This window comes from Thunnus maccoyii, chromosome 13, assembly GCF_910596095.1.
Source record: "Thunnus maccoyii chromosome 13, fThuMac1.1, whole genome shotgun sequence".
Lineage (NCBI taxonomy): Eukaryota > Metazoa > Chordata > Actinopteri > Scombriformes > Scombridae > Thunnus > Thunnus maccoyii.
The window spans coordinates 23,563,588-23,575,686 of NC_056545.1; the positions used below are offsets into that span (position 1 = coordinate 23,563,588).

General features: G+C 39.1%; 1 protein-coding gene across 1 annotated transcript in view; it reads right to left on the minus strand.

Moving 5' to 3' along the window:
* Window positions 1–12,099, minus strand: part of LOC121910761 (roundabout homolog 2-like) — an 82,150-nt gene that overhangs the window by 23,056 nt on the left and 46,995 nt on the right. The window contains exons 6-10 of the mRNA XM_042432072.1: window positions 9,788–9,924; window positions 8,423–8,434; window positions 7,776–7,900; window positions 6,372–6,543; window positions 1,844–2,049 (exon numbers count right to left, since the gene is read on the minus strand). Of these exons, the coding sequence (XP_042288006.1) occupies window positions 1,844–2,049; window positions 6,372–6,543; window positions 7,776–7,900; window positions 8,423–8,434; window positions 9,788–9,924 (652 nt within the window). The remainder of the gene's footprint in view (window positions 1–1,843; window positions 2,050–6,371; window positions 6,544–7,775; window positions 7,901–8,422; window positions 8,435–9,787; window positions 9,925–12,099) is intronic.

Genomic DNA, 12,099 nt, shown 5'->3' on the forward strand with positions numbered 1-12,099 from the left:
AATGGTGAAACAAGCTCTTATTTCATCTGCAGTATGGCAACATTAACTATTATAATGATTGCAGATAGTTAAAATAGTTAGGTGAAGCTGTCTCTGTTTTCCCCTCATCCAAATCACAAACAATACAGCTCTCAGACTGTGCTCTGTTGCTATGTTAGACTGAATCTAATAGCCTTTGTGACTCTGATCCCAGATGGTTTCTACAAGCTCTTACGTCAGCCTGGGCTTTTGAAGGAGGTTTGCAGCTAGTAGTACAGTAAAAATGCATTAACCTCCACTGGCCTGCATTTGGCTCGAGAAAAGCCCGAGAGTGGATGAGAGAAAACTTTAACACTGGCCAATGAAAAAAAGAGCCCAGTAAGAGCTTACATTAATTTTCTTAATTGATTCCCTCCAATAATAGTCACCCTCCATTCCCAGAGCCATCAACATTACCATCATCAGTGCTGACACAGGAAATAAGAGATATGACAATCTATTTTATATTGGCAATACCTTAGGAGCCACTGACAAATATGCTATCTCTCAAGAGAGAGCAGACGAGAGAGTGACACAGGCAGAGCACTTTGACACTGTGACAGGAAACTGTATATTGCAGTTCTTCCATTATATTACCCTCTTTAGACTCCTTTCACTAGTCCCTGTCCTTGAGTCCTTGGGTCTAACTGCTGCCTCAGAGATTCGGACTAAATAGCAACGTTTAACGTCTTATAAAATCAATACTCGCTATTCATCTTTTAAAAGCAACCTGACTACACTTGTCCATTTGAATTACATTCAGCTGACATCAGCTGGCAGACAAGATAATTTCTTTTTTTCTCTTTCACATGCAATAGAAGGATGTGACGTACAGACGCAAAGAACTCAAATAATAAACACATTTGTTTGAGTTCTTTGAATGTGAAATACATTTATATCTGTCATCCTATATATCTTTTTTAATCATAGTTGTTTTCATAGACAGTGAAAGGTAGACAATCAAAAGTCCCTCCTACTGAAGGTGAAACATTGCAATGCAGTGTGGATGAATGTAGTTTGAATGTTCTGTGTCAGTATAGTGTATACTGTACATGCATAACTTGAAGGTTAGTAGAACCTTTAATGTGCGCACAATATGATTGTTTGCAGGCAAACATCTACAGGAGACTGAACTGATGACGGGCTGAATAGAAAATGGCTTTATTTTCATTTCGGGGCAAAATATTCTCTCAAACATTAATTAACAATCCTTTGTTTTTATTAATTAATCCTTCGGTCCTGATAGATCTACTGCCAGGGGACCTTGATTGCTGCAATCGCCTACTTCATGTATGGCAAAAAGATAGCAAATCTTGGTCAAAGATTCTGTACTTCAGCAGGTCTTGCTCTTGTGCTTGTTGTCACATGGTTTGCCCAGGAAGACTTAGCTTAAAGGATAATTCTGGTTGATTACAACTCTTATCTTATTTTTGTGATTTTGGCCATCATTGCTATCAGTAATAAGATTGTACCTATTACTTTAATTGCTGAGATCTGGGAATGCAGTAACACAAAAAATGAAGAATCTGATAGAGCTGTCAGGTTTAAAACACAGAGGCTTGCTGCTCATTCCTTTCCCCATCAGATTTCACTTTTGCAATATTGCCTTCTTCCAAGATCTCAGCAATTACTTTGGTATGCACAATATTAACAAAACCAATAATAATTGCCAAAACTACAAACATAAAACCAAAATTGTAATAATCTGCAATTATCCTTTAATGGTATCTAACCAGGAAGCCATTTTGCCACCTAATGCTACAGGTAAAATGCCACATGTTAACCCCTATGTATATGCATCTCACTGTAATCTACTATAACTCACCCTGGTATTCTGGATCTGAAGGCTGCCGTGCTCCAGCAGGGAAAACCGCGGGTCTTTTCCAAGCAGACTGGCCCCGTTCTTTCGCCAAGTGACCGTAGGCTCTGGGTCCCCTGATGCCTGACACCTAAGTAGGGTCACACCTCCCAGTGCCTGCGTTTGGTTGGATGGGCCCTGCCGGATGATTGGTGGGGGGCGGTCCTTCAGGGCTAAGGATAATAATCAAGGAACAAGTGTTATTATTTGAACACATTTCTAGCACTGTAATTTTGATGTCATGGTGTCAGTGTGAAACAATGACTGTATTCCAACTAGTTCGATGTTGCCTGATTTGTGGATAAAAAATAAAAAAAACACGCACAAAAAAAAAAAATTGACCTTATCACAAGGTGTTAATTTGTGATTGCAGTAATTGCAGACCCAATATGTTAGGGTTCAACCTGATGGATCTATTGTGAGAGGAAGTGACTGTTTTTGAGCCTTTTCCACAGTAGGGCAGTGTGCTCATGGCACTGCGTCACACCTTTGAGCTTTAATTACTAGGTAAGGATTAACGATGCTTCACCCGTGGTGCTAATTACCATACCTTCTTTATAACACCTCTCAACACATTCATGCCTGTCCTCTCTCTTCCTAACCTCCCCCCCCCCCCCACCCCCACCTCACATACACACACACACACGCACACACACACACACACAAAACTAAACTCTGAATTAGCATGCAAAGCAGAACAACAATACATTGCTTTTAAAGCTTTTTAAAGCATGTTATATCATCCAGAAAACAGTCCCTGCACTCTGCAACAGTAATTTCTAGAGTGTTGAATCTCTCTAGGCCTTGTAACAACCCCCCGCTTCCAATTTCCTCACTGCTGCTCTCCACTGTTATCAGGTCTGTCTCCATTCGTACAAGTGTTTACAGCAGGTTCCCCCTGCCTTATCTTTTATCGCACCTCCTTCAGCACAATGAGGAACACAGCAGCTCAAGCAGTGTAGCAGACAAATCAGGTACAACTAGGAGCAGTACAGTGTACAGTAAGCAGAACCACATGCAATATGTCAGTTGTTATAGAGGCTGAATTGTTTGCATTATGTGGCAATATTAACATCATCTACACTGTGTTGTTGTCAAGCATTTACTGGGATTTGACTGATATGACATAGTGTTATGAGCATGAAATTAAAAGAAATCATTCATTACAATGTATTTATTTAGTCAGTTTTCAATTTAAATACTGGCCGCCTTCTCAATGCATGTTTTACAAACCTTTGTTCACCAAAGAAACAAAAATAGATAGCGACAGTATGAGGGATTATGAACAATGTTTAGGCTGCAACACTAAGCAAAATACACAGCAGGATCAGCGACAGTTGGGTAACTGTGGTGGGAGGGAGGCGGGTGATCCCTCACATTTTATTAGGACAAATCCAAATAACCATCTGGAAATTTCAACGTTTCAGTTTTTCTTTTGTGGTGTCAGGTTGGTCTGGTATACCTGCAGAGTCAAAACAGTCTATTTTTTTCAGCATAAGATTAGTCTTTATTATGGCTAAAGATAGACAGTCTTGTTTTGGAAAACATTACAGCTATCATTACCCCAAGTGATTAGAGAGCCAACATCAACATCATATTGCTGTTCCCGATTTAGCCTGAAGTCCTGTAAGAAATGCAATCATATGCTCCAGCTTTAGTGACAAAGGTAAGAACAGAATGTTGCTTTTTAAGGTTGTTCATCACTTATGATTACTACCAGGCTACTATTCAGGCTACAAAATAAACTGAATTGTTTTAAGTTTGCATACAAATGGATGTTAGGAGACCTAATTACTAACTTTATGGCTGCCGCTTAGTGAATGTTGTTTATTAAAACATTAATTACATGAGTCTGCCTAATAAACACATCCATTTCTACAAACACCACTAAACCACTGCTCAAAACAAGAGTTGAAAGATAGAGCTTCAGGTTTGTACTCTTTGATAAGCCAAATTAGCCTCAAGGCATTCTCACTGTCTGTGGGAATCCGTCAGAGAGGTTGAAGCCATACTAAGCCAAAAATCTATCTTTTGAGTATCCATTATTCACTATATATACACTTGAATTATGACTTTAAAAATGTGTATCTTGCTCCTACATGAATTACAATAGATTGTATTGTTTCACATCCATAGAAACTTCTCACACCATCTCTCAGTGTATCTGAATGTTCAGTAGGATCTAAACATTTTTCAGCAAATATGGCTAAAAATACGGCCTCACTTTCAGTCCTCACACACAACATTCTTGAGCATGGCCTTAGAGTGCATGACTCCTTTTCTAATCAGGATTGCTTCATCAAGTTGAAGCAAGTGCCATTATCTCAAGTCTGACTGAATAATTAGTACACCTGTCAATCACACATCCAAAGCAATGCCCAGGTTGGAGCACTAGTCCATATCTGAGCCCTCATAAGGTTTTCTTCCAGCTAATTGTCCATTCTTAAGTAATGCTAGAAAAGGCACTGAGCAAGCTTCCAAAACTCTACTTGACATCATGCCAACATTCTATCCATCTATGTTTACAACCATCAATCAACCACATTTCCCCCATCCCTTGTGCTCTATACCAAACATTTTGATATTGATCCGTTTCCTCTGAGTGACAGAACAGGAGTCATTTCCTCTCCAAAAAACACTAACAGATGTTAATTCAATAATGTGTGGGAGAAGCAGCCAAGAAACAAAAGGAGAGTGGGGCATCAACAGCTTTGAGCTGGCAGCGGCTCACCACTTAGTGCTGACATTAAAGCTTCGTCGAAAAAAGTGCAAAGTGTCTCTCCATCAAGGAGACAGTTTTATTTTACACAATTTCAGTTTTTTTAGACCATTCAAATTCACCACAGTGAGGTGATAATGAAAAGAATCATTGTGGGTGACTGGCTTTTAGAACATACATATGCCTCTTTGGCAATTTAAGTGTGGGCAAACAAATAGCCTTCAGTATAAAGGATTCAATGTTTTACTAGGTCACAACAATGCTGCAAGCTTATGTATGTGTGTTTTGCATGATTTTAAAGCCTACTATATGGAACAGAATTGGGATCATAAGTACTATAGCTGTGTATCACCATATCTAAATGTGTGAAAACCTTTTGTATGAATACATTCAAATGTGTGAATGTGTACAAAGCTTCAATATTAATAAGACAATAAGTGATTAATTGAAATTAATCACAGCAGATTGTGCAATTAATTAGATTTTTTTTAATCCATTGACAGCCCTAATAAAAATAATGTTAATGTGCTTACAACATGAAAACAATTTGGTTGCTAACATTAGGTACAATGATTCAACAACGTTGGTCATAGACTTCACAAAATACAATATCATACAATATAGGTTTAGGGGAGGCTTATCTAGAGTGGAGGTTAGCCGTTAGCTCCGGTGTTAGCCATTAGCTGCGCTAGCTGTTAGCTCAAATAGCACCAGGGATCATGAGGAATATACACGGTTCTGCCATGTTTCAGTTCAGTGACTGGGACTATGCCGTCAGAGCTCTGGTCAAGCACTGACATTTTTTTAATGATTCTAATGATTCAGTACACAGAAAAGAACTGCTGTATACACCACTAGCAATCTACCCCTTGGCAGACTGCATGAAAAAACTGCTAGAAAGGCTCACCCCCCCAGGCTCCGTGATTGGATAGTAAAATGATATGTTAATCAGAGCATCCCCATTGGCTATCCAGGAGGAAGCGTCAAATGTGGGACAAAAGAACTTGTACCTGTACGTTTGATTTGTCCTCGTAGATTTGATTTGTACCTGTAAACTTGGGATTCACACATACAATTGAGTTCTGTGTGAACGTTTTTCACCCACAAACAGATAAGTGTGTAACTGCAAACCCGATGTGTAACTGCAAACCTTTGTACAAATCTTTATGCACATACACATAAAAATTATACCTGTGAATCTTTTTCATTTGTTGACAAAACGTCATGCATAGCTACAGATCTTCTTACAGACTGAAAAATTAAATCTATTGGTTCAGATATATTTTTACACATTCAAACATTTGAATTCATTTGATCAAAACGTTACACACGTGTACATGTGTTGTACACATTCACATATTTGAAAGTATTCATACAAAATGTTTTCACACGTTCAGATATGGTGATACTCAGCTAGAATACTTATGACCCTAATTTTATTCCATATCTCTCCAGATGATACTGTGGAGGGAAAAAATAATGGCTTCAATCTGGTGGTATTACCAGTGTATTGAACCATGCAATCATGCAATAGTGCTTTGAGTAGTTACTAATATTGTACATGTACCTCCCTGATGTATAATGTACCTAACAGGGCGTAAAAATGGAATGTAAGTAAAAAAAATGTTTCAACATAATTGTTATTGGTGCACTATATGGCTGTTAAATCACATAACTAAGAAAATAAGTCTTTATGTTTTAGTATACTGTATAGGAACACATTTCTTTTGTTGCTGTGTGCAGATGGGGCGTGTGTGCTTGTGCATCCAGCCTTACCGTCTGCTACCTCAAGCTGGGCTTTGGCCATGATGCTGCCTGCGACAGTGAGGGCCTGGCAGATATAATACCCTGCATCAGAGCGTTGCACTGCCGAAATGGTCAACTCTCCATTCATGGACACAGACACACGGCTGTCTCCCTGTGTTGGCTGGTTGGGAAACAGAAGATCCTAAAGGGAGTGAAAGTGGGAAGAAATGTAAATAAAATGGAATGACATACTTGCTTGGTGGTCCAAATGTATTAAATCTAGCGACTGGAACCGCCCTTAAATTTGATGAGAAGTTGTTTTTTTTCCTTTTCTTTCTTTTTGACAACTATATTTTTTGTCTGAATGTGAGGAATTCAAGGCATTGGTCTCCAGCTGTAATCTGAATATTGTAACTTCAACAGTTCAGTTGTTTTGAGCATATATTATATCTTCACATACAAACTTCTCCTCTGCTTTAAAGAGATCATTTGGACTAGTATTGCACATACAGTATCCTTCATATTTCCAGCTGCTCTCTTGGTTAAAAAAAATCAAGAACTAATATGGAATTGCTTGGCTACTGAGTAGTTAAATCATATTTTTCTGACAGGGTTCTGCGTAACTCATCTGTGTTGTACCCCAAGGATCAATTTTAAGACCCATCCTTTTTTTGGTCAGGTAACAAACGATATACATTCTTATTTTATGCAGATGATAATCATTTATATCCTCCTGTCCATAAATAATACCTAAAACTATAACTATAACTAAATTATTTTGCCAAAATTAAGTTTTGAAAATTAAAAATGTCTCAATGCAAGACTGAGTTTACTGTATTTTATCTTTTACCAACACAACTGACTTTAATCACTACTGGGTTCAAGACATGCCTTCAATATACAGGACTTACATATTTCAGTAATTATGTGTACAATTCAGTTAGAAAAGTGGGTCTCTTTCCTACTAGGACTGAATAGCAGTTTACCCCCAGAGTGATAATCCTGCTGTGATAACCTGCAGTCATTGTCATGAAATTGAGGCATCAGCGTTATCCGTTTCTGCACCCCAAGCAGACAAACTGATGGGCAGGAAAGGACATTAAGCTGCTTTCATTATGTCTAATGACTCTAATACAGCACATGACATTGTTTCTTTGCTAAGTGAATTGGCTGGTCAGACTGGTGTAGATTGATGATAAATGACCACTTCATTATCTGTATGTGGCACAGAACCACACACAGTGTCACCCTGGTTTGATCCATTTAGTCTGACTTTTATATTTCAGATATTTTACTGTGGATGCTGCTGCACAATTTATGTCTGTTTAGCAAGAAGGGCGAAAAAAGAAATGATAAATAATTAATTCCCCATCATGCACACATACTTAAGGACACACATAAACAAGTACATTATGTCCAAATCAGTATCCTCACCTGACTACCCTCTCGTTGCCAGAAGATGGTGGGCTGAGGTTTGCCCCTGGTCTCACAGGGAAAGGTAGCCGTTCGTCCTTGAGCAACAATCTGGTCTCGGGGTTGCACCACAAACTGGGGTGCCTCTGAGGTTGAAGGTCAAATAAACCACAATAGTAGACACATTTGCAGAGTATTCCAAAGCGTGTGTTACAGGAGGGCTACTTTGAAGGAAAATGCTTAGCCTGAATATCCAGCGGTAAGCTAGCAGGTTCATGCACTGGGTGTGTGTTATTTGTTGAAGAACTATTTCTTGACTATGCCAATCACTCAAGCCATTCATCCAGCGGCCAAAACATCAGAATGAATGATATCCGGTACTGTAATTAGCAGGGTGCCATAATGTCCTTCTCTATTCAAGTTTTTGAATTAAGGCACATCAACCACATGTGGACCCGCACATTGAAAGAAGTGAGGTGGTAAATCCACTGTTTTTACAAAAGACCACCAGGGGAAGTCAAGGGTTGATAGTAACAATGTAAATATGCATGTCCAATATTAGTTTGATGAATGTGTTGGTGGAATGCCACAACAGTACATGCATACATGTGTGTGATTAAAAACAGAAAGAGAGCAACGCATGCACAATGGGATCAGCTCTTACTTACCAACGGGGCGAGCTGGTGACACAACAATGGTGTGGGTGAGATTAACGCACAACACAGAGAGAAGGAGAGCAGAGGAGTAGAACAGAGGGACAGGAAAAAAAAGAATGAAAATCAGAAATGAATGAGATGGAGTTGGGTTTCCATCCATGAAGTTCGGGAGGGGGAGAGGGTGGAGCTCAGTCACCAAAGCAGGTGACAGCATGGGCCTTGAGGAAATGGCACCTTGGTAACAATAAGGGGAAAGGGTAACCCAATGCCAAAAACCACTGGCTGAAGTGATTTATATGTAATGCTTTACTTATGTCACAAAAATAACACATTCACACAGTTAAGAGATCTGTTTTTATATTAAGGTGTCTCATGTAAATGAAGCAACCCTTTGACAAGGGCAGGTTTAGAACAGATTCAATTAAATTGATTAAATACAGCAAAATATAATTATATGGAAATTTACATCATTGACTGCCGCCATCTCGTTTATTACTTTTGTTGCACCTACAATATCTCCTCTTATCAGCTCAATTTAATTAAAAACATAATATCACAGCTAGTGAGTAAATATAACAACACTAACACCTAATTTATTTTTTTAGATCTGTGTTAACTCACAATACATTTCTTAAATATTTCACTCAAGCACAAGCATAAATCTGGCTTAATATAACAAATCACTCTTGAGTGACTCCAACACCAATCTTAAAACTGGGTCAGAACATCTTTTCAAGACAATAATGCAGTTCATGAATGAATAATAGAACAAGAATATGAATTTTTTACACAAAGTATATGATAAAGAAGGAATAGAAAGTTAATGTTATGTGATCTATGATGTACAGCATGTATGATGATGTATGACATACATTTGATTCAGGTGTTAAGAATGTGTTATTGGCTGGTACAAAGTCAAATGTTACTCATTCAAGTTGTACGAACAATGTTTTCCTTCACTCCTGGGACAAAGAGTCGAAAGCAGAAGAGATCTGACTTGACAAATAGCAATATTTTAATTGTTACATTATCAACCTTTCCTATGAAATATCTCCCTCCTGTTGATATGGGGTAAATATGAAGTGAGAGGGCTGGATGGACAATGAACCCCCCAGGAAAGGTCATAACAGTTCACTTAAAGCTGGTTAGATTGTTCATATCTGGAGCCTAGCTGGAGATCTCAAGCAATCTACTACATCAGCCTGCTATATGAAAGAAAAGCTGAGGCCAGGCCCAGCCTTTCAGCAGGGGGGCAATAACGCTCGTAAAATGGGCAATAAAGGACTGATTGTCCTGTGGCCTGCTTTGGGAGATACAAAATATATCAGGGATGGGTTGTGAGCTTTGCCACGAGTGAGTCCACAAGCAGTTACCCACCTCTGATAGTCAGGTAGGCAGAGGCCTCCACTTTACCCACACGGTTCTCTGCTAGGCAGGTGAAGGTTCCCTGATCACTGACTGAAGCTTTCTTAATCCTCAGCAGGAAATCCTCTTTTTCATATCTGATGTCATACCTGGTGACAGAGAGGAGCAGCTGAAGTTAAGCTAACTGCAGTCTGCATTAGTGACAAGTCAAGTGACATCTAAGGTTGATTTGATCAAACTGGAAGATCAGTAACAATTATACTGCATGTGTATTTTTAATAAAGTAAATATAAACAACAAACACGGAAATTGAATCAAGCTTGTTTAAACTTGTGTGATGTCTTAGATGGAAGCTCTTATAAAGGTTGTGTCATTTTTGATAGAATAAAGACAGACTTTCTGAGGCAATTAAGACTCCCTGCTGCACACACTGCTGCAAAGGCAGAAAAAGGGGAGCAATTATGCTGCAATGAAGGCATGGAAAATGAAAGGTGCTTTCAGCTGGAACCCTGACTGTTCCACTATTTCAATATTTATAAAGACGAGCCACCCACTGTGGTGTAGGCTGTGCAGCATGCTATACTATATGTGTGTGTGTATGTGTGAGTGTATCTGAGTGGATGAGAGCAAGGAAAAGAGAGGGAGACAGAGCTAGAGACAGATAGACAAACAGTCTGAGAGTAAGGGAGTGGCACAGTCTGACAAACTGAATTTGATGAATGAGCTGAGCAGTAAGAAATGACTAATTCATAGAGATGTTCCATGCATCAGTGTGTATCCACCAGTGCAGCATACTGTACTGTGAGGCAGCACTGGTGCAATAAGAGTGAGAGAAACATCTCAGCTACCAGAGTAAAGATAAGCGCCTCAGAGGGGCTACAGACAGAATGAGTAGAGGAGCAAGAAGTCGGGCTCTCCCTCTCTGGGGTCTCTTTTGGCGTGAGAGATCCTGTGAAATTGTCTAGCCAGCCATACTGATTCAGAGATGGAAGACAAGTCAGGCAGAGAAATGGCACAAGGGGTGAGAAAAAGTCACATTTGAAATAGATGTTCCAAAGGGTGTGGGGAGAATATCGATGGGGGTTGTGGGGTCTGTCCAGAGTCTGGTGAGGACTCCATTCACAGCACATCTCTGACCCAGATACAGACTTCCCAGGAGGCTGACGGGTTTAGAAAAAGAATGAAAGAAGTGGAAGGAGGGAAGTGAGGCGAGGGGGGTCTGAAAGTAGGACATGTTTCTGGAGTCAAGGGGTACTGAGGTAGAGGGCAAAACACAGGTAGGCAGACAGACTGCCAGATGGTGAGACAGGCAGTTATTATACTCTCCCTCACAGTATATCTTAACGCCAGGAGACATCTGAGAGGGTTCCACTTTGCTTTCTTATAGTTGTAATGGCTTGTAACAGGTGCTAGTTAAACTTGTAGCACAAGTAAATGTTTTATCCATTTAGTTGATAAACTTGATGAATTTGATGTACTCAATTCTTGATTTACTTGATAGCAATTGCAGTATTAACTGTCTACATTTCCACGAACATAATCTGTAATTAGTTTTACAGTATAGCTGCCAAATTTCCATGAATCAAAAGCAGGAAAACAGCACAGAGCTATGAATAAACCAAATACTGCTAATGTACAGTATCCAGTGCTGTACCAACAACCCAGAGCAAGATTTTGTGTGACAAATACAGTATAACATATACGTTCCACTGTGAAATCAAGTTATGCATCTTAAACAGATTTCTCATAATTAGACTAGATTTATCAAGGATTTACATGCATCAATCCAGCATAATTCAAGGCAGTTTACATAACCTTCCGAGCGAATGACAAAGGTTGCTGTGCACATTCTTTATTTTTTAACTGTCTCATAATGTGTCTGAAATTAACACTGAAACAGTTGATAGTTAGGAAAGCGTGTTTGCCTGGGTTCAGTGATTTAATTTAATTGTCGAGTGAAGTTTTCTTACATAAATCTGAATTAATGCTCAATTTAGTTGCAGAAGCATTTGAAATGTTCTGGGATTATGCATAAATATAACTTATGCACTGACGCCTAACACTATGATATGTTGGTCATTTAGTCATCAGATTTCTGAAACCCTGAATAGAAGGACTACTTAAAACCTAGCAAAGACATGAAAAGATTTTGATGGATGGCCAGATTGCATAATGAGTCATAATGTAATTAAAAGTATGAGCCACTGCAGTTACTATTAAGACCCACATGACAGGCCGATAATAACTTAAAAATATGTGTTCTAATGGGATTGCAATGCAATTAACATGTGCTTATGATGTGGGCACACAGTGGTGGACCAAGC